General features: G+C 43.2%; 2 protein-coding genes across 7 annotated transcripts in view; one reads left to right on the top strand and one right to left on the bottom strand.

Annotated features, from left to right (window-relative positions):
• The window catches only part of WARS1 (tryptophanyl-tRNA synthetase 1), a 33,370-nt gene extending 9,192 nt beyond the window's left edge, over positions 1–24,178 (bottom strand). Inside the window, exons 1-10 of one of the 4 annotated variants that reach the window (XM_006123786.5) lie at positions 24,026–24,178; positions 23,158–23,326; positions 17,576–17,770; positions 15,671–15,881; positions 9,155–9,263; positions 7,496–7,615; positions 6,641–6,823; positions 4,330–4,430; positions 2,926–3,038; positions 1,353–1,526 (exon numbers count right to left, since the gene is read on the bottom strand). In XM_006123786.5, coding sequence (XP_006123848.1) covers positions 1,353–1,526; positions 2,926–3,038; positions 4,330–4,430; positions 6,641–6,823; positions 7,496–7,615; positions 9,155–9,263; positions 15,671–15,881; positions 17,576–17,689 — 1,125 coding nt within the window. In that variant the 5' untranslated portion in view covers positions 17,690–17,770; positions 23,158–23,326; positions 24,026–24,178. The other 3 variants (XM_006123785.5, XM_006123788.5, XM_006123787.5) reach the window with 3 other exon arrangements.
• Positions 24,179–24,221: 43 nt separating this feature from the next.
• WDR25 (WD repeat domain 25) overlaps positions 24,222–25,568 on the top strand; it is a 122,865-nt gene continuing 121,518 nt past the window's right edge. The window contains exon 1 of one of the 3 annotated variants that reach the window (XM_075926566.2): positions 24,222–24,409. Coding sequence is in view for 1 of the 3 variants with exons in the window: in XM_075926565.2 (XP_075782680.2) it covers positions 25,055–25,062 (8 nt within the window). In the remaining 2 variants the exon portion in view is untranslated. Of the gene's footprint in view, positions 24,410–24,500; positions 25,063–25,568 lie in introns of those variants that run through there. The other 2 variants (XM_075926567.2, XM_075926565.2) reach the window with 2 other exon arrangements.

Here is a 25,568-nt window from a genome sequence, read left to right as displayed (position 1 = left end):
CACCAAAGAGAAGGCTAATGTAATATTTCTGTGCGCCAACTAATTAGCTGGAGAAGTGCATGGCAGCAGCAAATCCACTGAGCCGCAATGAAAGTTTGGCCTGCCTAGCAACTGTCACTGTGTAGCACAGTGATATTTGGTGTCATAGAGTAGTCAACAAAGAACAACAAGAACTCTTCATTTGATTTATATCACAGATTGCCAGTCTTTAAAATTATAGATATCTGCTATGTATTTGTGGAATAGGGATATTGCCAGACCTTATTCTTATGGCAAAACTCTGCAGACACCAGTTGAACAAACAGGATTTTTAGTACATTAAATATTATTCTGGTAGTTTAGCTGACAGGGCAAAAGATCAGACTAGGTTGGTTATGTTTGTCTGACTCAGTCAATTTCTGAAGATACATCAGAATAAATTCTAAAAAGGAAAAAAGATGTGGATGTAGGGCTGCAGCATGAAATCACCCCTTTAATAAATTATATCTACCAATGTGACGTGATGTATGTAACCTCATGAATTGTGGCTCAATTTTTATGAACGGGATTTTGATTAATTTGTTAGTAACCTGTTAAGAATTGCCTTTGGAGAATCTGTTGTTGTAACTTTTTCTTTTTGGAACTTTTTTAATATAGTGTAACTGAAACCCCATTTTAAACTTTGTATTGCCTTAACTCTGTTAAAGTTAGGTGTAAGGAATCAGTCCCTGAAGCCAGCTTGTCTGGAGACCAGCTGACAGCACCACTTTGATGGCTGAAGAACAAAACAAACGAGCCCTGCAAAATAACCCACCGAAGGGAGAGGGAGAGGGACAAAAACTCCATTGAGAAAAGAAGATCCAAGTCCCATCTGCTGTAAACTACTGACTCATGGTCATACAGTGTTCTGGGGCAGTGCAACACCACAAGATCTATGGACTAAAATTTACAAAAAGATGGGTGCAAAACTACAGAATTGAGTCTTTCGGTTCTACAATCATCCTCTAGGAGCATCAGTGCACATTAACACGACCCTGCTCCTCTCCTCATGTCTAGACCACCTGGCCAATGAAATATCATGAGCAAGTGAGGCTGGTAATTATATCCCATCTGTAGAACTGTGTGCATGAGTGTCAGTATGTACAGTGGGTAATTTTAATAGTTAGGGTTAGTAAATGAATTCTGCCTTAAAAAATAGACGTGGCATATTGCCTTATCCCCCAACAAGATTCTGCTAGTTCTACAAGCATTAACATGGGTATGTTTAAAATAATGGTCAACAAAATGAAAAAAAGGGCTTATTGTAATCCTCAAGCAAATTATTCCACAGAATATAGAGCTGTATTTGTTTCCCATGTTGTGTAGGTTCTTACCTTTGTCTTGATCTGCTTGGGTGTGTCAGTGAGGAAGATGGAGGAATTGGGGTCACTAGCACTCATTTTTGTCTGTGCGCCTTGCAGTGCTGGGAAGAAGATTGAATGCAGCAAAGCTGGTTTAAGATATCCAATCCTTGGGGCTACATCCCTGGTCATTCTAAAATAAGGATCCTAGAACAGCCAACAATAAAAGCCTTGAATAAAATGGAATATGCATAGTTCCGAACTGTTTGATTAGAAATGGTTCAGGTTCCAATCAGTGACCTTCAGGAAAAATCTCTCTGAGTCAATTTAAATCCATTAATGAGTGCCCGGGCAATGCCCCTCTGCCATGTACATTGGCTAAACTGAACAGTCTTTATGACAAAGGATTAATGGACACAGATTGGATATTCAAAATGATATCTCTCAGAAACCGGTTGGGGAACATTTTAACCTGCCCAGGCACTTATTAATGGATCTCAAAGTGACTATATTATTACAAAGCAAAAACTAGATGAGGAACTTGCCTTCATTTGCAAATTTGACACCTTTAATTAAGGTTTGAACAAAGACATGAACTGAACAGGCTGCTACATTCTACATCCTAATGACATCAAAAGTTAAGTATTAGGCACTTGCAGCCCACTCTATTAGCTTCATTTAGCATGGACACTCCAAGTGACAAGATTTTTACCTGTAAATGGCTGAAGGTGGGTTATGTTAACCGGTGTAACTAACCTATTGGTAATGCTTAGGAAATAGGAGATTACATCAGAGATATAATCCTTACACAAAAGACAGCTGGGGGCAGGAAGCACCGCCAGCCAGAACGAGGCTGACAAGTTGGATTGGAGCTCCACCAGCGGGCCTGGGCAGCATACTTGCTGGACTGGTGGCCAAGAGGGAAAGCCCGGGAGAACCTGACGCCTGACCTTCCCTAGTCTGGCAAACCCCCTTGTTTGGAACTGTTCAGGTCCTGAGGGTGCCGAACCAGGGAGCTCCAACCTGTATTAGAATAACCACCAGTTTGGAGGTCTGTCTGCCCCATTCTTTGCAGTTTACCCTAAGTGAGCAATCTCTCCATGGCCCCCGAGACCTCAGTTATAGGATATAATGCAATAGCTCGGTACTAGACTTAGGAAACATGAGTTCTATTCCAGGCTCTGCCATGGATATGGTAGGTGATCTTGGGGAAGTCACTTCCTTTTCCTGTGCCTCAGTTTCCCCAGCTGTAAAACAGGGATAATGATATCGATCTTTGTAGTGCTTTGAGTTCTACTGATGAAAAGCACTATAAGAGCCACACATTACATGTGACCATAGTACATACATTTGCAAACTAGGGATTAGTTGGATATCATGACAAGTTCAAGACTTAATGGGAATCCATATGAAATTAGTAAAGTGCCTACAGGGCTCATAAGCCTGCATTATTCCTATTAGGACACAGTACAAGACCTATCCATATTCTCAGACTTCTGCCTAAGGAGGTTGCCTGTGAGATGGATGTTTTCTAATTTTTTGTCACCCCAAAAAATCTGATGGGTGCATTTTAAAAATCCCCAAACCACATAAAATAATTTCTAACCTGATCAATGGCACATGGGATAAGACACTGAATGTCTTTCTTGTCTTTGAAGATTTGTGGAAATGATGAGCTAAAGGATGGAGCAGCTTGGATAGCAGGAAAACTGATCTTCCCTAGGAAAGAACACACTTTTGAGCATTTTTATTTGCCCCTTGCCAGTTGAATAACATTCAACACACACAAATATTTAGCACTACAGTAAGAGAATTAAGAGTTGTATTACAGAGATGGATTTAGTCTATTACCACATAAAAAAGTGAATGTTTGAGTTCAGCAAGATGAGAATTGCTGTCTTTCTAAAAGGTATGTTTTAGACCCCACACTGTGAGAAACTGTGCAGACTGTGTGAGTGTGGGGAGTTAGGCTGGCCCTTTCTGGCTTTGGAATCCGTGAATCCCCATTCATTCCCTTCTTTCACAGGCCCTAGGGAGAACAGAAAGCTCCGCACTGCCATCAATATGCTTATTTTTCATTAAGAATGTGACTATCATCTAATCTCATGCTTCAGACTTTTCCAAAGATGCCTTTTGCCCTCTCCAGGAGAAGCAGAGGAGATGGTGTGTATTACCTCCTTGCCTGGTTTCCCAAGGCTGAGATTCACAGCTCAACTCCCTCTCCAAATTGAAGAGGGGCAATGGTAGATTTCTCCAAACTGGAAAAAGAGTGCTCAGTGTCCCCACATAGCCTAAATAACCGTGGCCATTTATAACAAACCTCGTTTTTTCTCCCTGGAGCCCAGCCAATATGTGGGAATCACACCCTAGAATATAACAATAAATTCTGAGAAGCTAAAAGAGGCCTGAGGAGTTTGAGAACAGGGCTGGGAACCAGAAACTTGAGTTCTAATGATATCTTTGAGCTTCAAAGCCATTTGGAACTATAAGCACCTACAACTATATGAATGGAAGCTGTGGCTGCTCAGCACCTCTGAAAATTAGGCCTTTAGCACTCTATTTTTCAATCTGAAAAATACAGATAGTGTACTTATACCTTTTTGAGACTAGATTAAAACCTGGAAAATGCATTTAAGGTAGAAAGTGCTATAGAAGTGTTATTATTAGGTATTAGTTATAGCACTGAATTACACAAAGAATTACTCTCTACACTGTGGACATTGCATGAATGTCAACAACTTCTGTATTTCATACTTCATTGCTATCGAGGCCATAAACAGCCGCCCTTACACTGGGAAAACTTACAGTGGTAGCTAAAGGTGTTTTGCCTAAGTAAGGACTCTAGGACTATGTCCTACGTGATCAGTTCAAAATATTAATATTTGTGCTACTCTGGTCAGTTTTTCCAATGAGCAGCAGGTGCTAGTCTGTTTACACAATCAAGGTGCCTTTGGTATCACACAAAATGCAAATAGCAGTCCTTTCCAGTAACTCACATTCATTTTCTTACCAATGCAATCACTGTCTGTAAAGCCAAAGATCCCCTTCACTTGATTAAATGTAACATGCTTCTGAACCTTTGCAATATTCTTGTAGAATCCTGGACTCATTCTGTAAAAAAAAGAGGGGGGGGGGATATAAAGGCGAAGAATTTAATGTCAAAGAGGGGAGACTAATTTTCTGTAATAGCATCTAAACAACACAGATATATTTTTATACCACCACAGAAGCACTGCTTCTGGTATTTGTTAAAAAATTAGGTTCTAAATTTATTGATAATCTAGATTTAATATTTATGAAGTTTATAGCCTTTTCTCCACAAGCTAACATACTACTTGGTCACTGGGGCTGGCTTCACAACTGGTTTTCAATGGAAAACTGGGTTTTTAACCAAATTAACTGTTTGCTTTTTGTAGAAAATTTCAGTTTTTTTGTTAAAAAAAAAAACCCAACAACAAACAAACAACAACAAAACACCCTCAAATCCCTGAAAAATCAAAATACTAATAGGTAGGTGGCTCTGGGGAATTGAGGTTCAGACACCTCCTGTTTCTGTTCTCCTCTATGGGCTGAGATTCCTGATGGAGATTATCTTCTATGATGCATCGTTGCCAGGGACTTCTTCCTCTCCAAGAGGGAAGACTGCAGTGTATCATGGGAGACCACAAGTCAGGTTGGCTAATATGGAAAAGGAGCTTGACAAACCAGAACAACGACTTCCATGAGGCACCATTCCCTAATCAAGAGGAAAAAAAAGACCAGTTCTGTTGTTCAGGAATGGCCATCTTTTGGTCTGCAACTAACCTTTGTGAAGCTAATCCCTATGCTATCATCCCCAAAAGTGAATTTTGCAGCAACAGGACCAGGTAGCTACCATAGAAAGGAAAGAAAACAAGATACCTAGAGACACCTTTCTTCAAGAGGAAAGGCGTGGAAGTTCTTTTTGCTAAATGGAAAAAAAAAAAGAATGAAGAAAAAAAGAAATGTTTTCCTTCAGGGAAGAAGGAGTAGGCAAGTCTAGTGAAAACTTCCAACTCTGTCCCCTAAGTCACCAAGCCCCACAGGAACTATTTAATCAATCATCACCATCATAGTATCTGAACATCTAATTTACATGCCTTCCCTAAGCATCCATGAATAGATTATTTTCTTGTGGAAGAAAATGTAGGTATCTGAATTAATTTTGTTCAAAGTTGGCTTGACTAGCAGGTCTCATTAAGACAGAAAAACCATATTAAGAGAACCCATATTTTACATGCACAGGCACAAGAAGGCAGTTAGGCTGTGTCTACACTAGCAAGTTTATAGAAACTCACAGCTGTACCAATACAGATGTGTCGCTGTAAAATTACTCTCGTAGCCACTCTCCTGTCAACATAATAAATCCACTTCAATGAGCTATGTTGGCAGGAGAAGTTCTCTTACTGACATAGTGCTGGGCACATTACCATGAATGCTGGCAAAATGTATGTTGCTTAGTGTATGGTTTTTTCACATCCTGGAGTGACATAATTTTTGCTGACATATGTGGTAGTATGGATTTGGCCTTAATATTAACTTTTCAACATTTCTTGCTGAGTGTGTGTGATTTCTTCCCCTAAAATCTTGCATTAGTTCTAAATTTGTCATAGAATATGAAACACTACATACACTTATGTATGCAGTAAGTATATACGACTACAAAATGCACTATAAACAAAATATATCTGTTCTTAATCATAACAATTTACAAATGTTTAATTCACTTTCCTTGGAAAGAAGATTAATGGACAATCAACTATATAACTTTACATCTTTGGGAACATTTGTCAATAATTGCAGATTCATGAGAATTTTTAGCAATACTGCAGCCCGAACAACTGTTAGTCAGCAAACATTGCTATTTCTGTTCAAGGCTAAAATAGGTCTCCAAATACACTTTAATATGTTTATACAGCATGAGTGTGTTTACATATGGTATGGGTGGAACTTTCACATGCAGTCTGTCTTGTTTTATCTCAGCTCCCACTGAAGTCAATGGGAGTTATACATAGACACGAATGGGAGGAGAGGTAGGCCAATGTAGAGCGCGTTGAAAATCCCTCCTTAAGCATTATTTTTGACATTGGCAGGTAGGAAGAAATGAACTAATTTGTTAGAGATAGTTCACATAATCTTGTTAATTAATCTTTACAATGGAGAGTTTGGGACTTCTCAGCTGCATTGTTCTTCCTTATAACTATATGCTGTGTCTACTGCCATTAAAATTGGTATAAAATACTTGAAGTTTTAGGTCTTGGAAGTTCACAAACTTGCCTGAATATAACCCATTATCATCTTACCCCAAGTAGTCAAGATCAGAAAAGATAAAGGTTTTATTGATGTCAAAACCACAGGCTATGATGTCTTTTGCATTTTCCACAGCATATTCAGAAGCTTTCTCAATTGTCAGATCTTTCCACAGGTACTTCTCATCATCAGTCAACTGTACAACCAGCGGAACATTAAATACTTCTTGCAGCCATCTAATAGAAATTAAAATATTTTATTTTGTATAACAACTTAAAGCAAATGGGTTACACAGCCAAAATATTTAAATTAATTCAGGCAATATAAAAGTAAAGGGGCTTGATTCTCCACAGATTTATACCTTGTGTCATAAAATATGCTTATCCAAAATGGATGGAAAATTGTGCCAAACCAGAGCTCTCCACTCACTCACCTCAAGACTAGTGCTTTACGTGCATGTGCCATAGAAATAAATGGTTACACAGGGGAGTGGAGAATCAGGCTCAAGGTTTCTATTGCTGTGTTAGTGATCACACTGTACTTTTGACTCTTTTCTTTAACAAAGAAAAATGTGTGCTCCACGTAGGAGACGTAATGCTGGTGTATAGACAACAATAGACTTACTTTAAGCAGGCCACTGTAAGAGTTTCATTAACAATATTTTTGCATTTAATTTTATATACAGCTGAAATAACACAGACAGTCATAGGACACAGAATCATAGAAGATTAGGGTTGAAGAGAACTAAGGAGACTCTTTAGTCTAGCCCTCTGCTCAAAATAGGACCAACCCCAGCTAAATCATCCCATGTACCATTTTTATAGCTTTAAATGCTGTTCAAAATTTCAGAAGAAAAACAAATATTTATTTAGTAATAAACTAAAAATTTAGATGTCAAAGTTACTTACTTTGTGAAAATAAACGGGATAAGATGACCAACATGCATAGCATCTGAGGAGGGACCTCTACCTGTATAAAGGTAAAAGGGCTTCTTATTTTCATATGCATCAAGAATGTGGTTCATATCTCTAGAAAATAAAATAGAGGAAAAATGATATGACTTGGAGAATTTAATAAAAAAGGTTAAATAAATAAACCTGTAGGTGAATAAATCAGCTCCAAAAGGAACAACTGGCAAGATACAGTAAAAATTTTGAATAGAAAAATGAAAGCTTTTAAATGCAAAATGTATTCACAAACCAATTATAGTAACTTAAAAAAGTCTTATAAATATATAGTACACTTCATAAGAATTATTTTTAAAAAAGAGAAGGTATTGGCTGAGCATATTTAAAATATTCAGTTAAAAAAAATAAGTTATTTAATCGAAAAATGTAGGTTTTGTATATGCCCTGTATGATAAATTAAGGACTCAAGACTGTGTCTAGACTACATCCCTCTGTCGAGAGAGGGATGCAAATCAAGCACTTCAGAAGTGCAAATGAGAAGGGATTTAAATATCCCAGGCTTCATTTGTATACTCATGTTCCGAAGCTGTGCTGATCAGGCTCAGTGTCGAAAGTGAAAGTAAAGTGTAGCCGCGGCTCTGCCAACAGCGGGGAGCTTTTTCAGCACTCCTGTACGCCAAAGTGCTTGATTTGCATCCTTTTCTCAGCAGAGGGATGCAGTCTAGATGTAGCCTAAATGTCTATTGGGATCCATGTATCTGTGTTGAGTCTCATTGAAGTCAACAAGGACTCTGCACAAGCCTGGAGGTCTATGCTAGCAGATCCCAATAGAGAAGAGGGGCCTAAACATACACCCATGTTTGGATATTATACTATGTTCAATGCATGAAAATATGCATTCTTGGAATGATAACTTTTCACCTACCAACAAACAAAACAAAAACAAAATCAAAATCCCAACAACACAACAGAAACCCAACTCCTTCTCCACCCCTCTAATTTCTTACAACAATACAAAACCTTTGAAAGAAAGTTATACTGGAGCCCAAGCAGATTTAGTTCTTGTGATAGTTTATAATGCTTCTGAACCCAGTTCTGTTATTGCTACATATGTGGAATGAATCACACTAAAATATAAATGCTATTTACTTCAGGAAGTGTTTACTGTTTTTAGTATCTAACTTCAAGAGGAACTATGACACTTCAGAATTTCTAGAATTTCAAAAGAAACTGTTCTTTGTTAAAACAGTAAGTTGAAAGAGCATTCTTACTTTTAACATAATTGTATTTTCACTTGCAATCTTCCATGTTATTACTTTATTCAGTCACAAGACCATACACCGAAAGTGTGATTTCTTATAATCCGTGACTACAGCAAAGGTTTTGCTTTTCCCTTCTAGTTTTTCCCAAACTTCCCCTACTTTATTGGGCTATATTTTACTCCCAGCAATGATACTGAAAACCAAGAGAAATTTCACTAACTTGAAGCGCTTTTATTTTGGGTTTTTATTGGTATAAATGAGAACTGGATGTGGTTTTCTGTGGGATACAGGTTGCTCCTGCCAAGATTAATAGAAATTGCATGCACCCCGATCCATATGTTTCTGTGTTTACTAGCCTCTGAATATTACCAGAGGAGCAAAAGAAAACCTCACCCACCTATGAGAAAAAAAGATGCCTCTGCGCAGAAAGTGGTGAGGTGTTTTTCCAGTAACTCTCTCTATTCGATTGATTAGCTCTTTATCAATTTTACTGCTTCCAAATCGAACTGAAAAAACAAATGCACAACAAATTATAAGTATAGCTAGCTAAAACCCACTCATGGATTTAAACAAGATATTGTTCAGGCACAATGGCAAAGAAATCATCAAGTGCATCATATCCTAGGCTTCAGACCTCTAGCTCGCACCTACAGGCAGTCCCCGGGTTACGTACAAGATAGGGACTGTAGGTTTGTTCTTAAGTTGAATCTGTATGTAAGTCGGAACTGGCGTCCAGATTCAGACACTGCTGAAACTGACCGCCAGTTCTGACTTACATACAGAATCAACTTAAGAACCCCAGGCGTCCCCAAGTCAGCTGCTGCTGAAACTGATCAGCAGCTGATTCCAGGAAGCCCGGGGCAGAGCAACTCTGCCTGGGGCTTCCTGTAGTCAGCGCTGGTCAGTTTCAGCAGAAGCTGACTTGGGTCGCCTGGGGCAGAGCAGCTGGGGTGCTGCTGGGTTGCTCCAGTAGCGCCGCTCCTCGGTGCTACTGGACCAACCCAGCAGCACCCCATCTGCTCTGCCCCAGGCGTCCTGATTCAGCCGCTGCTGAAACTGACCAGCAGCGGCTGAATCAGGACCTGGGGCAGAGCAGCTGGGGTGCTGCCGGGTTGGTCCAGTAGTGCCCAGAGCGGCGCTGCAGGACCAAGCGGCAGCGCCCCAGCTGCTCTGCCCCAGAGTCCAAAACAAAAGCCTGGTCTGCTGGGGGGGGGGGGGGGAGCACGCTAGCTGCGCCCCCCCCCCCCAGCAGACCAGGGACACGGGGAGCAGAGCCGCAGCGGCAGCGGGGTGCCGCGCCTCTGAGGCTTTGCTCTGGCAAAGCCTCAGAGGCGCAGGACCCCGCCACGGCTGCGGCTTCAGTCCCGGTGCCTGTGCTCTGCTGGGGACGGTCCCCAGCAGACCACAGGCACCCAGACTGAAGTGGCAGCAGCGGCGGTTCCCCGCGCCTCTGAGGCTTTGCTCTGGCAAAGCCTCAGAGGCGCGGGACCCCCCCGCGGCTGCGGCTTCAGTCCGGGTGCCTGTGGTCTGCTGGGAACGGTCCCCAGCAGACCACAGGCACCCGGACTGAAGCCACAGCCGTGGGGGGGTCCTGCGCCTCTGAGGCTTTGCCAGAGCAAAGCCTCAGAGGCGCGGGGAACCGCCGCTGCTGCCCCTTCAGTCTGGGTGCCTGTGGTCTGCTGGGGACGGTCCCTAGCAGACCACAGGCACCCAGACTGAAGCGACAGCAGCGGCGGTTCCCCGCGCTTCTGAGGCTTTGCTTTGGCAAAGCCTCAGAAGCGCGGGAACCCGCCCGGTGCCCCTGGTCTGCTGGAGACGGTCTCCAGCAGACCAGGGGCACCGGAGCAGCTTACGAACGGGGCTTTCTTGCCCCGACCTCCGGGGCGAGAAAGCCCCGTTCGTAAGTGCGGATCCGACATAAGTCGGATCCGCGTAAGTCGGGGACTGCCTGTAGTTCCAACTGGAAAGAGCTCTCTCAGAGGTGTGCTGTAGGTAAACCCCCTCAACCAAGGGAGTAACTAAGGGTGAGTTTACACAGCAGGGCTTATTTTGAAATAGCTTATTTTGAAATAGGGAATGTCTACACAGAACTTATTTTGAAACAGGAATAAGGGAAGTTGGAGGAAGAGTGCTCTCATACCATGAGGGTTACAGGCGTCAGAGTAAGAAGTCCTCCAGTCTGACAGTATTTTGACACTATTTCAAAATACAGGCAGTCCCCGAGTTACATGGATCCGACTTACATTGGATCCCTACATACGAACGGGGCTTTTGTCGCCACGGAGGACGCGGGCGGTGGGACCGCGGTGCGTCTGGGCGGTCCTGCCGCCCGCGTCCTCCGCGGCGAGAAAAGCCGCTCCGCGTCTCCCTGGTCTGCTGGGGGGGCCACCCCAGCAGACCAGGGAGACGCGGAGCAAAGCCGCGGAGGACGCAGGCGGCGGGACCACCGAGACGCGATGCAGTCCCGCCGCCCGCGTCCTCCGCGGCTTTGCTCCGCGTCTCCCTGGTCTGCTGAGGGGGGGCGCAGCTAGTGTGCCTCCCTCCCCCCAGCAGACCAGGCTTTTCTCGCCGACGCCTGGGGTAGAGCAGCTGGGGCGCTGCCGGGTGGTCCCGCAGCGCCGTCCTTCGGCGCTACTGGACCTACCCGGCAGCGCCCCAGCTGCTCTGTCCCAGGCATCCAGATTCAGGCACTGTTGAAACTGATCGGCAGCTGATTCCAGGAAGCCTGGGCAGAGCTGCTCTGCCTCGAGCTTCCTGGAATCAGCCGCTGATCAGTTTCAACAGCGGCTGACTTGGGAACACCTGGGGTAGAGTAGCTGGGGTGCTGCCGGGTTGGTCCCCGCAGCACCGAGGTGCGGCGCTGCGGGGACCTACCCGGCAGCGCCCCAACTGCTCTGTCCCAGGCGTCCAGATTCAGCCGCGGCTGATTCCAGGAAGCCCGGGGCAGAGCAGCTCTGCCTCGGGCTTCCTGTAGTCAGCCGCTGGTCAGTTTCAACAGCGGCTGAATCTGGACGCCAGTTCCGACTTACATACAAATTCAACTTAAGAACAAACCTACAGTCCCTATCTCGTATGTAACTCGGGGACTGCTTGTAACTGACTATGGTGTAGATGGGACTAAGAATAGTGCTAGCTATTTCAAAATAGTGTTGCAGTGTAGACGTACCCTAAGAGTGCTGGGAGTTGTTTACACTGGTGCTTTACAGCTCTGAAACTTGCTGCGCTGGGGTGTGTGTGTGTGTGTGTTCTCATCCCTCAATGAGAAAGATACAGCACCATGAACACAAGCTCCACCTTGACTATATACAAAGTAAAGAAATATTTTTTCCTTTAACCTCAATTATTTTTTATCTTACGAACTGTAAGAATAAAAGATAAAATGCTTTCAATTAGATGCACATTCTTTATGTGGGCTGCATTCCCTCAATTCTAACATTACTTAACCTGGCCATGGCTCATATACTGTCTGACAATTCAACAGTGTGATGACCTTATTTCAGAGCCACTTTAACAATTCTACATCGTCTCCTCTGTCCAAGTTCTGGGAATCAAGCTGGGGGTTAAAATAGGGCAGGAAGGACACTTGGGCTGTAGTCATAGTGCACCGTGCACCCCATATTCTGAAAGTTACGTAACAATGCAATCGCTTCAAAAGTTTTTTTTTAAAAAAAGAGCAAAGAATTCTGCTCAAATTTTAAAAACAGAAATTCACAAATTAGAGATCAACCTCTGGACATTTTCAGTTTCAAATATGAATGTTTCTGAAAGATACTAACATATAAAGACACAATATAATGGAAACTGGTCCTACCAACTGTATTATATTTTACATTAAGAGGTTTTTGTAAGTTACATTAAAACGAAATGTACCGGGCAAATTAGTCAAAACAATAGTAAAGAATAAAATTGTCAGGCATGTAGAAGAACATAATTTGTTGGACAAAAGTCAACATGGTTTATGTAAAGGGAAATCATGTCTTACTAATCTATTAGGGTATGTCTACACTACCCTCCTAATTCGAAATAGGAGGGTAATGTAGGCATACCGCAATTGCAAATGAAGCCCAGGATTTGAATTTCCCGGGCTTCATTTGCATAAGCGGAGCTCCGCCATTTTTAAATCCCCGCTCGTTCGAACCCCGTGCCACGTGGCTACACGCGGCACGAACTAGGTAGTTCGAACTAGGGTTCCTCGTGGAATGAGGAGTAACGGTAGTTCGAACTAGGAACCCTAGTTCGAACTACCTAGTTCGTGCCCCATGTAGCCGCGCGGCACGGGATTCAAACGAGCGGGGATTTAAAAATGGCGGAGCCCGCTTTATGCAAATGAAGCCCGGGAAATTCAAATCCCGGGCTTCATTTGCAATTGCGGTATGCCTACATTACCCTCCTATTTCGAATTAGGAGGGTAGTGTAGACATAACCCCTTCAAAGAACTCTATGGGTAACAAACATGCAGACAAAGGGAGATCCAGTAGATATAGTATACTTAAGATTTTCAGAAAGCCTTTGACAAGATCCCTCACCAAAGGCTCTTGTGTAAGTTACATTGCCATGGGATAAGTGGGAAGGTCCTTTCATGGATTGAGAACTGGTTAAAAGACAGGAAACAAAGGGTAGGAATAAGTGGTAAATTTTCAGAATGGAGAGGGGTAACTAGTGGTGTCCCCCAACGGCCAGTCCTGGGACCAATCCTGTTCATCTTATTCATAAATGATCTGGAGAAAGGGGTAGCAGTGAGGTGGTAAAGTTTGCGGATTATACTAAACTGTTTAAGATAGTCAAGACAGAAGCAGACTGTGAAGAACTTCAAAAAGATCTCACCAAACTGAGTGATTGGGCAACAAAATGGCAAATGAAATTTAATGTGGATAAATGTAAAGTAATGCATGTTGGAAAAAATAATCCCAACGATATGTGCAGCATGATGGGGGCTAATTTGGCTACGACAAATCAGGAAAGAAATCTTGGAGTTATCGTGGATAGTTCCCTGAAAACTTACACACAGTGTGCAGCGGCGGTCAAAAAGGCAAATACAATGCTAGGAATCATTAAGAAAGGGATAGAAAATAAGACACAGAATATCTTAATGCCCCGGTATAAAACTATGGTACGCCCACACCCTGAATACTGTGTACAAATGTGATCTCCTCATCTCAAAAAAGATATTTTGGCCTTGGAAAGGGTTCAGAAAAGGGCAACAAAAATGGTTAGGGGTTTGGAACGGGTCCCATATGAAGAGAGGCTAAAGCGACTGGGACTTTTCAGTTTAGAAAAGAGGAGGCTAAGGGGGGATATGACAGAGGTATATAAAATCATGATTGGTGTGGAAAGAGTGAATAAAGAAAAGTTTTTTATTAGTTCCCATAATAGAAGAACTAGAGGAAACCAAATGAAATTAATGGGTAGCAGGTTTAAAACTAATAAAAGAAAGTTCTTCATAAAGTGCATAATCAACCTGTGGAACTCCTTGCCAGAGGAGGCTGTGAAGGCTAGGACTATAACAGAGTTTAAAGAGAAGTTAGATAACTTCATGGAGGTTAGGTCCATAAAAGGCTATTAGCCAGGGGATAGAAATAGTGTCCCTGGCCTCTGTTTATCAGAGGCTGGAGATGGATGGTACGAGACAAATCGCTTGATCATTGTCTTCGGTCCACTCCCCCTGGGGCCCCTGATGCTGGCTACTGTCGGCAAACAAGCTACTGGGCTGGACGGACCTTTGGTCTGACCCAGTAAGGCCATTCTTATGTTATGAAATGCAAAGTACTCCACACCTAGGAAGGAGCAATCAGTTTTACACATACAGAATGGGAAGCGACGGTCTAGGAAAGAGTACTGAAGAAAGGGATCTAGAGGTCATAGTGGACCACAAGCTAATATGAATCAACAGTTTGATGTAGTTGCAAAAAAAATAAAACATGATTCTAGGATGCATTAACAGGAATGTTATGAGCAAGACACAAGAAGTCATTCTTCCGCTCTACTCTGCGCTGATTAGGCCTCAGTTGAAGTATTATGTCCAGTTCTGGGAACCACATTACAAGAAAGATGTGGAGAAATTGGAGAAGGTCCAGAGAAGGAAGACTGAAATAATTGGGCTTGTTTAGTTTAGAAAGGAGAAGACTGACAGGGGACATGATAGCGGTTTTCAGGTATCTAAAAGTGTATCACTAGGAGGAGGGAGAAAAATTGTTCTCCTTGGCCTCTGTGGATAGGACAAAAAGCAATGCAAGTTTAATATGGACATTAGGAAAAAGTTCCTAACTGTCAGAAGGGTTAAACACTGGAATAAGTGGCCCAGGGAGGTTGTGGAATCTCCATCTCTGGAGCTATTTAAGAGCAGGTTAGATAGACATCTATCAGGGATGGGCTAGACTACTGTTTCCCAAATAGTGCCCTGCGGAACCCCGGGGTTCCCTGAAGTGAAAGTAAGGGTTCTCCGAGAAGCCAATCACTCCTCCTCCCCCCACCCCAAGCCAGTCTTAGGGGCAGGCGAGCTGGGCGGTCACCCGGGGTTGCCATTTTCAAGGGGCCACCGCAGTTTTAGGGGTGGGCCAGCATTTTGGGGTTTTTTTGCTTGCCCGTTATTCCACCTTTTTTTTTGGTTGACCAGTTTCCCCCGGCCTTTTTTTTTGTAAGGGTTCCATGGCTAAATAAAATTGGGAAACACTGGTCTAGATGGTACTGGGTCCTGCTGTGAGGGCAGAGGACTGGATTCAATGACATCTCGAGGTCCCTTCCAGTTCCAATATTCTATGAAAGTGACACAAGAGAAACATCCTGGCACCCCAGACCCCTTCTATTTAAAATGAGAAAATATAGTAAAATATTTGCTATTTTTACAGTCATTAGAGTCATCTTTCAGATGTTAAATTTTAGCAATGATGCTTTTTAAAATGAGAGAGTAGAATACCTATAAGTTTGTCGTAGTCTACACCTTTTGCATTGGATGTCTGCACCGTCCAAGGGTCTACGAAATCCTCATCCAGTGCGGTAGTGGGGCCATTATTACTCATTGGTGAAAAATCTACTGGAGGAGAACCAGCTTTGTAATCTTGTCCTGTTGCTGCTTTATACTTCACTTTTAATGACAATAACAACTTCACTGCTGCATCAATTTCATCCTGCGCCAAGGAAAAATAAGATGGAATTCACTTAAGACAAACTATGTTACTACAGCTTTGCTCCTTCAAAAACTTACACACATGCATTGAGTACAATGGGACTACAGGTTGATCCTTTCAAATCTGGGACTCTCTGTCTAGCAACATCTGTGGTCTGGCTGGGGAGCCACTGGTGTCAGTAGAGCCAGGCAGCGGCTGGGGAGCTCACGCTCCAGCTGTGGAATCCCTGGAAACTCCCAGTGGCAGTGGGGCCAGAGACCAGGCAGCTTGTTTGGGATCTGCCCCTGGCTGAAGCAGGGCTGGTGGAGGTGGGTGGTTAGAATCCTCAGCAACAGTAGGGTGGGGTGACTGGGTGGTCCCGGCTAGGGAACCCCTGGCAGCAGCAGGGCCTGTAGTGGCCAGGTGGCCCCATCTGGAAACCCTGGGAAAGAACCTGCGGCAGTGAGACCAACAAGGGCCAAGCAGTCCCCTGCAGGAACCCCGGGAGACCGTGGGGGAGTGGGTGGGTAGCCATGCTAGGCCAGCATTAGTGGGGCCAGCAGCAGGGCAGGGAGCTGCCAGGAGAGGAGCCTGAGAGCCGGGCAGACAGCAGGGACAGCACAGGTCCTGAGGGTTCCAGACCAGGGAGGTCCAACCTGTATTCATGTGCTTCAAGTTAAGCAGGATCAGTGGCCAAGTTAAAAAGAAAGGAAGTGGCATGTAGGACAGTTTCTTAATGCTCCTTGTAAGCATATAATAGGAATTTACTGTGTAATCTTTGGCAAATTAATCAAGGCCCTCTGTGCTCCACTTTTCCAAATGTAAAAGAGGGACAAAGATATTTACCTGCTTCACAGGGAAGTGGTGAGGCTTAAATCATTTAAGAATTGAGTCAGCAGTTATGCTTAGATAAAGGTGCTATAAAATTATTATTTTTCTAGAATTACTCCTGTAGTAGATATATTTAACTTTTTTTAATTTGCTAGTACACCTTGATAAACTGTAATACCTTCTTTACAATTCACATAGTTATTTTATGTTCTATATAATTTAATGTTATTGTAACAGCTCATGCATGCACACACAGTTATGTGCTAAGATTTCTTATCAAAGTTTCACTTGGAAAAACAAATCTTTAGAGCCAAAACCTATTGCCATTCCCCATGTAGATCACCTACTGAATTTAATTCTATTTGCACAGAGACTGATGATGGGAAAAGGCATTCAGAGCTAAACACTGATCCCATTTAGGTTAGCACAAAATTGCCTAATGACTTCTAGAAGACTGAGTAGCCCCTGTGTGTTCAGACATAAAAAACCACTTTATAAAAATATTACTATAAAATAGTGCTTTGCCTCAAAATTTGGAAAGGTCGGTATTACTACCAACATTTTAAAGTAAGAAAACTGAAATGCAACAAGCCTAACAGACTTAAGGAAGGCAACATAGCAAGTCAGTGGCAGAATTAGAATATTGGCCCCTAAATTTAGTTACTCCCAATTCCTTCTTCAGGAAAAAACAACTTTGGTCATTTTGAGTAAGATAATAATAATAATAATAATTACAAAGTCTGTATTTAACAAAATATTTAAAAAAGCAAAGATTATTTTATTACTAGAATATTAAAATAGCATCCCAAGACACAAAACTGTTCAATGTGCTAAGAGTAATAAGCTGCAAAATGGAAACAGTTCAACAAATGAAACAAAAATACCGTTGATGCTTTCTCTGCTTTCAGCGATCTGACTTTTTCTCCTTGTGCAGTCACTCTTTCAAACAGCTCAAGTGGACTTGAAATGCAAGAGTCACAGTTCTGAAAATCTGCCATTTTTCAGGAGTGTAAATTATCCCTTTTATTCACAATCTAAAGTATTTTATCCAGCAGGTTCAAAACAGCTGCAGCAACAGACTGGAGAAGGAGAACAGCAAAGAAATACCAAGATCATACATTTTGTTTTATTATAATTTTAAAGACTTCTGTTCAAACTCTTTACCCATCTGACATGATGCCATTTAAATTCACCCATGGAAAGTAATATGTTTGAAGATTGTTTTTTCAGCACTAGTTTTCTGAAACTAAAGACACTTAGCACAATGGAATCCAGTTTTACACCATATATTTAGACTTTTGAACTAGAGGATGGGCACTGCACTGAAGGAAATAAAATCACAGGTTGATTCATAACACTGTTCCTCTAAAATATATGTATGAGCACTAATTAAATTATGCTCGCTTATTTTATGTCTCAACTTGTATTCTACTTCTCCCCTCTATACAACCAATCTTGCAAAAAAAAAATCCAAAAAATATATCTTGGGTTCATAATATATCAGCTAAACTTTTTGTTTTCTTTATCTCCTGAACCTGTTATTTGTCCCTTTTAATATTTATTTCTCACTTTATTTAAAGTAAAATGGCACATTTATGACAATTAAGTAGAATCTCAAAGTTATGAACACTTTAGGAATGGAGATTGCTCATACTTCTTAACAATATGTTATGTTATGGTTGTTCTCTCAAAAGTTTACAACTGAACACTAACTGAAATCAGTTTTGATACTTTACTATGTAGAAGAAAAATGCATGTAGCCATCTTAATTTAAATGAAACAGACACAGAAATAACTTCTTTACTTTGTCAAATACTTTACTGGGTGATCTACCTGTCATCTAGTCCCAGGTTCTATAATGAGAGGCTTAGTGATACCCAAAGCATGGAATTGTGACCATGATCAGCTTGGCTAATAACCATTGATCAATCTATCCTCCATTAACTTATGTAATATTTTTTTCAATACAGTAATACTTTTGATAGAAATGTAGCCGTGTTAGTCTGGGGTAGTTGAAGCAAAATGCAGGACAATGTAGCACTTTAAAGACTAACAAGATGGTTTATTAGATGATGAGCTTTCGTGGGCCAGACCCACTTCCTCAGATCCACCATTTGATCTGAGGAAGTGGGTCTGGCCCACGAAAGCTCATCATCTAATAAACCATCTTGTTAGTCTTTAAAGTGCTACATTGTCCAGTAATACTTTTGACCTTCACAACAATGAATGGCAATGAGTTCCAGAGACTGACTGCGTTGTCTGAAAAGTATTTCCTTATTATATCGTTGAGATGTGGTGACCAGGACTGCATGCAGTATTCAAGGTCTGGGTGTACCATGGGTTTCCACAATGGCAAAGTGATATTTTTTATCTTCTTACTTATTCCTTTCTTAATGGTTCCTAACTAGGGATGTGAAAGGTTAATTGGTTAACTGATAGAGGCTGGAGCAGCTCCCTGCCTACCATGGGCAGAGGGCTGCTCTAGCACTGCAGGGGGCCCACTGCGGACAGGGGCTGCTCTTGTTCAGAGCAGCTCCTGTCTGCGGAGTACCCGGGTGCTCTGCAGGCAGGGGCTGACCCAACATCCAGAGCTGCTCCAGCAGGGGGCTGGGAGCCAGTAGGCAGCCCTAGGGCAGGGTTGGGTGCAGGAGCTTTGTGGACTAAGGGCTGCTCCAGCTGGGCTGGAACGGTCTCCAGTCAGAATCCTGCTTTAGTTAGTTAACTGATCAAATGTTAGGCCAACCTAATGTTTAACAAGTTAATGTTTAAATGATTAACCAGGATTTTACATGCCAATAAATCCTGACTAACTGTTTGGACTGCTGCTGCACATTTAACATATGTTTTCAAAGAACTATCTACAAAGACTCCAAGATCTCAAGTGGTACCAGCTAATTTAGACCCCATCATTTTGTATGTGCTGCTGGGACTATGTTTTCCAATGTGCATTACTTTGTAATTATCAACAGTGAATTTCACATACTATTTTCTAGCCTAGTCACTCAATATAGTGAGATTCCTTTGTAACTTCTCCATTGCCAGGTTTGGATGTACAGCCGCTTCCCGAGTTACGGCCACCTCCACTTACAACCATCCGCACTTATGACCAAAGCTGTCGTAAATGCTGATCTGAGTTATGAACAGCAATCCACGCTTACGAACAGCACGGTCACCATGTAACTCTATGGGATCCGAGTTACGAACACTTGGAGTTACGGACCAAGTGTTTCTGCTGTTCGTAACTTGAGAAGCGGCTGTAACTATTATGAGTTATTGTGTATTGTCTACAAACTTTGCCACCTGACTGTTTACACTTATTCCCAGATCATCTGTTAATATGTTAAATAGCACAGTTCCCTCCCAGTACACATCCTGATTATTTACAGCACAGGGAAGTCTCTTATTAAAAGACCCACGGAGCAGAGACTGACCCAGCATTTCTGTTCACTTGCTTCCCTGTGCTGTAAAATGCAGAGCGGCAGCTGGGACGGGAGAGGGTTGTATGCTGAGTCATAAGAGACCCACAGAGCAGGTACTGACCCAGCAGCTCTGTGAGCTGGCTTCCCTATGCAGAGTGGCAGTTGGGGAGATGCAAATAGTCAATAGTGCTCCTGCTTATCGGTTAGTCAACTAGTCACTAACATCCCTAATTCCTACCCTTTATTTCCTATCTTTGAATCAGTTTCTGATTCATGATGGGACCTTCTCTCCTATAACTATTTTGCTTAAGAGCCTTTGGTGATGAACTATGTGAAAAGTTTCTGAAGGTCTGAGTATACTGTATTTACTAGATCACTGTTGTGCACATGTTTATTGAGTCCCTCAAAAAACTGTAATAGAATGGTGAGGCAAGAGTTCCCTTAAAAACTGTATTAATTCTTCCCCCAATATACTGTTTTCATACACGTGTCTGATCATTTTGTTCTTTACTATACTTTCAACCAATTTGCCTACTATCAAAGTTAAGGCTACTTACTGGCTTGTAATTGCCTAGAACGCCTGAAAGTTTTTGAAAAAATTGGCATTGCATTAGCTATTCACAAGTTATTTGGTACATAGTCTGATTCAAGTTACAGATTACGTATCTCAGTTAGTAGTTCTGTCATTTCATATTTGATTTCCTTCAGAATATCTAGTTATGTTGACTTATTACTGTTTAATTTATCAATCTGTTCCAAAACTTCCTGAATTGGCATCTCAGATCTGGGACATTTTTTCAGATTTGTCACCTAAGACAAATGATTCAAGTGTGGAAGTCTCTCTTACATCATCTGCAGTGAAGACCAATGGAAAGAATTAAATTAGCTTCTCTGCAATCGCCTTGTCTTCCTTGAGTGCTCCTTTAATACCTCAATCATCCAGTATCCCTGATTATTCTTTGGCAGGCTTCCTGCTTCTGATGTACTTCAAAAAAATATTTGCTTTTAGTTTTTGAGTCTTTTACTTTTTCTTCAAATTATTTTTAGGTCTGCTTAATTATACTTTTACATGCTACTTGATTTTTTGCTCCTTTTTATTTTCCTTAGTAGGATTTGGCTTCCAAATTTTAAAATATGTCCTTTTGTGTCTAACCACATCTTTTACTCTATTTTTAGCTATGGTGGGGTGGGTTTTTGTCCTCTTATTATTTTTTGGGGGGGATTTACATATCATTTGCACTCTCTAGGATAATGTTTTAAAAATATTTCCATGAAGCTTGTAGGCATTTCATTCTTATGACTGTTCCTTTTAGTTTCTATTTAACTAGCTTCCTGATTTTACTGTAGTTCTCCTTTTTTATGTTAAATGCTACTGTAGTGAGTTTCTTTGGAATGTTCCCCCCCTACAAGGATGTAACATTTAGTTACTTTTTGGTCACTATTGTTGAGTGGGTCACCTATATTCATTTCTTGGATCAAAATCTGTGCTAGGGATGTAACAGTGTAGTCGATTAACTGATAAGCAAAAGCTTATAGGTTAATGCCAAAGACTACACACATTTCCCCTGCAACCCTTGCCAGTAAATTTTTTTAGCAGGCTGGCCAGCAACCCAGCTCAGTCCTGGCTTGCACCAGGTCCTGGACCTACCCCTGCTGTGACTCTGCATTTAAAGTGTTTTAGGAGCTGGGCGTGCAGGCAGCCCAGCTCAGTTCCAGTTCGCACTGGATGCAGGAGCTGCTGCCATCCTATCAGAGGCAGCAGCGCAGGGCGACAAGCAGCTGATCTGCAAAAGGAGCTGGTTTTTAAACTGTTTCCCCTCGTGGACTAGCTCCTGCCTGGCACCCCACACTGCTGCTGTCCCCGGGGATTAGAGAATAGTCAACTGATAAAAATCCATGAGGTTACTTGACTATTCAATTTACCGATATTTAACATGCCTAATCTGTGCATCACTTAGGACTAAGTCAAGAATTAACATTTCCCTTGAGCATTCCATGACTAGCTCCTCCAAGAAGCAGTCATTAATAGTGCCCAGAAATTTTCTCTCTCCATCCCAAACTGAGGTGACAAGTTTCCAGTCAATATGGGGATAGTTTACATCTCTCATTATTATTGGTTTTCTGTTTTTGTAATCTCTCTAATTTCTCTGTTACCATCCTGGTCAGATCGTTAGCAGCATATTCCTGCTGCTATATCCTTATTATTAAAAATATAGAATTTTTATTCATAACAATGCTATGGTATTGTTCGATTCATTTAAAATTTTGCTATGTTGCTCCCCCTCCCCCACATATAGCACTACTTGCCCACTGGCACAAGCTATTCTGTCATTCCTATACATTTTGTACTCTGATATTACTGTGTCCCACTGATTAGCACTTTTACTAAATTTCTGTGATGCCTACTATTTGACCATCCTTATGTAGCTCAACGTGACAGTGACCAGTGCTAGATGTTTCAGAGGGAATTTACAAAACAGGGCAATTTCAAATGAGCCATCCCCTGCCGCATGGTTCCAGCTTCTGGCAGATGGAAATTTATGGATATCTGGACTATTGTGATTTGCTTCTGACCACCTTTGTTAATAGTCGCCAATGAACCTATTTAATTATGTTTTGAACCCCATTACATTTTTGGTCTTCACAACATCCACAGCAATGAGTCCCACAAATTGACTCTGCATGGTGTGAAGAAGTACTTTCTTTTGTTTTAAACCTGCTCCCTATTAATTTCATTGAGTGAACCCTAGTTCTTGTGTTGTGTTAAAGGGAAAATGACACGTTCATTGCTTTCTCCACACCATTTGTGATTTTAGAGACCTCTATTGTATCCTCCCTTAATAAACTATTTTCTAAGCTGAATAGTGTAAGTCTTTTTAAATCTTTTTTCTCATAGAAGCAGTTCCTTACACCCAATAATAGTTGCTGCCCTTTTCAGCATCTTTTCCAATGCTAGCATTTTTTTTATATGTAGCAATCAGAATTGCACACAAAGGTGCTGAAGTACCAGGGATTTATATGGAAGCATTATCAGATTTTATACTTACTATTCCTTTCCTAATGTTAGCTTTTTTAACTGCCACTGCACATTGAGCACATCTTTTCAGAACAGATCTGCACTGTTCACTTGGGTATGCAGAGAGTTGTTTCAGCTGTGCCAGTCCCAGAATGTTAGACACAAGGTAGATGCGGCAATATCTTTTATTAGCTGAAATCCTGTTGGTAAAAGAGACAAGTTTTCTAGCTTAAAGAGAAAAAGAGATCGGTATAATGGCAAAACTTGTCTCCCTCACCAGCAGAAACTGGGCCAATAAAAAGCCACCCCCTCGGGTAACAGCTGTCAACATGCTATAGAGCAGTTGTTTTCAACTAGGGGTGCGTGTATCCACAGGAATACATAGAGATCGACCATGGGGTACATCAGCTCATATAGCTATATCCCTAATTTTACAACAGGCTAGCAAAAGCACTAGCACATCAGTAAGCGCCATACAGACAGAAGAAACCAAGCACCTGTTCAATGACGTGGTGCGGTGACACTCCGTATTTCTGTGTCTGATTCTGTAAGAGTCTCAGTCAGGTGAAACTTGAAGGGGGGGGAGGGGGACTTGGGTCACAAGACAAATCTGACTCCGAAAGGGGCACAGCAGCCCGGACAGGTTGAGAACCTCTGCGCTAGAGCAGGACCAGACACCCTGTGCGGACTCTGCCAGCTCCGGCAGCGCAGGGACCAGCGCGCTCACGCCTCCCTGCCCGGGGCCTCACCAAGGGAGGGGTCCGGCACCGGCCGCTGCTCTGCGGCGTTTCTCTCCCAGGCCCCAAGGCGATGCAGATGAATGAGCCCACAAGGGTGACCGCACACCGGAGCGCGCCCGCAGGCCTCCCCGCAGCGTAGCCGAGCCCCGGCCCCCTTACCCGGCGAGGCCCCGGCTCCTCTTCTCGGCGCCTCTGTCACCCTCAGCACCGGGCACCAGCCCCGCCCAGAGCCGGCGCGTCGCGTTGCTCAACCCTGCCCGGTCGGAAACGCGTCCCCGGGCCGGAACCATTCGCTACCCGCGCACGCAGGGCAGCCGGGCGCATTTCCTCCCAACAGACAGAGCGCGGCATTGCCGGCGCTCGGCCGGGAAGCGCTGGGGTGTGGCCCGTGGGGGCGATTTACGCGCGGCCGGGCGCGCTCCGGGGCTGTTAGCAGGGCGGCCCTTGTTTCCCCCCGGCTGCCTTTGCGGGGCGGACCCGCCGCTAGCCCCCGCGGTGCGTGTTTCTGGGAAAGGGCCCTCGTGGGGGTCGCTTCCCTCTCAGGTAACTGACGTGGGTTCCCCGCATAGGCGGGTCACGTGGCGGTCAGGCTCGCCCCGGCACAGGAGGCGCCTCCTCTGTAGGAGGAGCTGCAGGGCCAGGCTGCTGCGCACGCGCGCTCGCCCCCGGGGGTGGCTGCCAGGGACTCCTCTGCCCACCGGCTGAGGCGCTGGGAGGCTGACGCCAGCGGAGGGGACGGTTGCTGCGGAGGGGACGGTTTCACCCGCTCATAAGCATTCCGGGTAGTTCTCGTTTCAGAAGCGGTTCCTTCGGGTCTCGTTGGACGCCGCGGGCTGAGGGACACGAAGGGGATTTTTGAATTTTGGCTTTAACTGAAACGTTTAAACACGTTCGAAAAACAGTCCCACCGCCCCCAGCCTGAGCATCCGGAAAGAGGGGTTGCTCTGCCTGTGGCCTGGCGCTGCCATTCTGGGTGGGCGGCGGCCTTTCTCTCGTGGCCCGGGGTGAGACGGGCCGGAGGAGATTTGAACGAGCTACAAGCGCTGCCCTGAGATTTTGAAAGGCCTGGTTATCAAAGCTGAGAACGTGCAGCCACACTAAGTGTTGGCCCGGGTGGCCATTTAGGTGCCGTATTGGCCTTTTGTGTGTGCAGTTTGTATGCTGCCCCATGTCTTTCCAGCGTAATGTATGCTCAGGTACATGCAATGCATATACTGTGTTTGGCGTCTAATTCTCATGTAAAAACACATACGTAAACTTTCCTCATGAAAAAGTCTGTAGAACTATTTAAGCTGCACTAACAACTTAAAACTAGTACCTTGTCAATCCATGCTGCGAACACAATTAGGGCTGTAAAACTGGATAGGCTTATCATTAACCCCAATGGCTTAGGTGGGCTGGTAGGATCCCACTCCAGCCATGGCAGGCAGACCCCAGCAGTGCCAGCTAGAGCAGCCTCAGTTAGTAGTTAACTGGTTACACAATATAACATTGTTTAACCTGTTATCTCTTAAAACTTGTTATTGACATACCTGTGCATAACTGTTGCAGTACTGTTTGGAAAAAAATCTTAGTTATCTATGGTCCATTATTAAATTGGGAGGATGTATCTGCTTGGGACCTGCAGTAGTCTTTCTTGGGCAGGGGTGGGTAATTTTTTATGCGGGAGGAGACTCCAAGATTTAAATGGTCAAGGGCTGCA

This window comes from Pelodiscus sinensis, chromosome 5 (assembly GCF_052426305.1).
Source record: "Pelodiscus sinensis isolate ZL-2025 chromosome 5, ASM5242630v1, whole genome shotgun sequence".
Taxonomy (NCBI): Eukaryota; Metazoa; Chordata; order Testudines; family Trionychidae; genus Pelodiscus; species Pelodiscus sinensis.
Note: the sequence above shows the minus strand (reverse complement) of the source record. Positions and strands in the feature narration are given on the sequence as shown.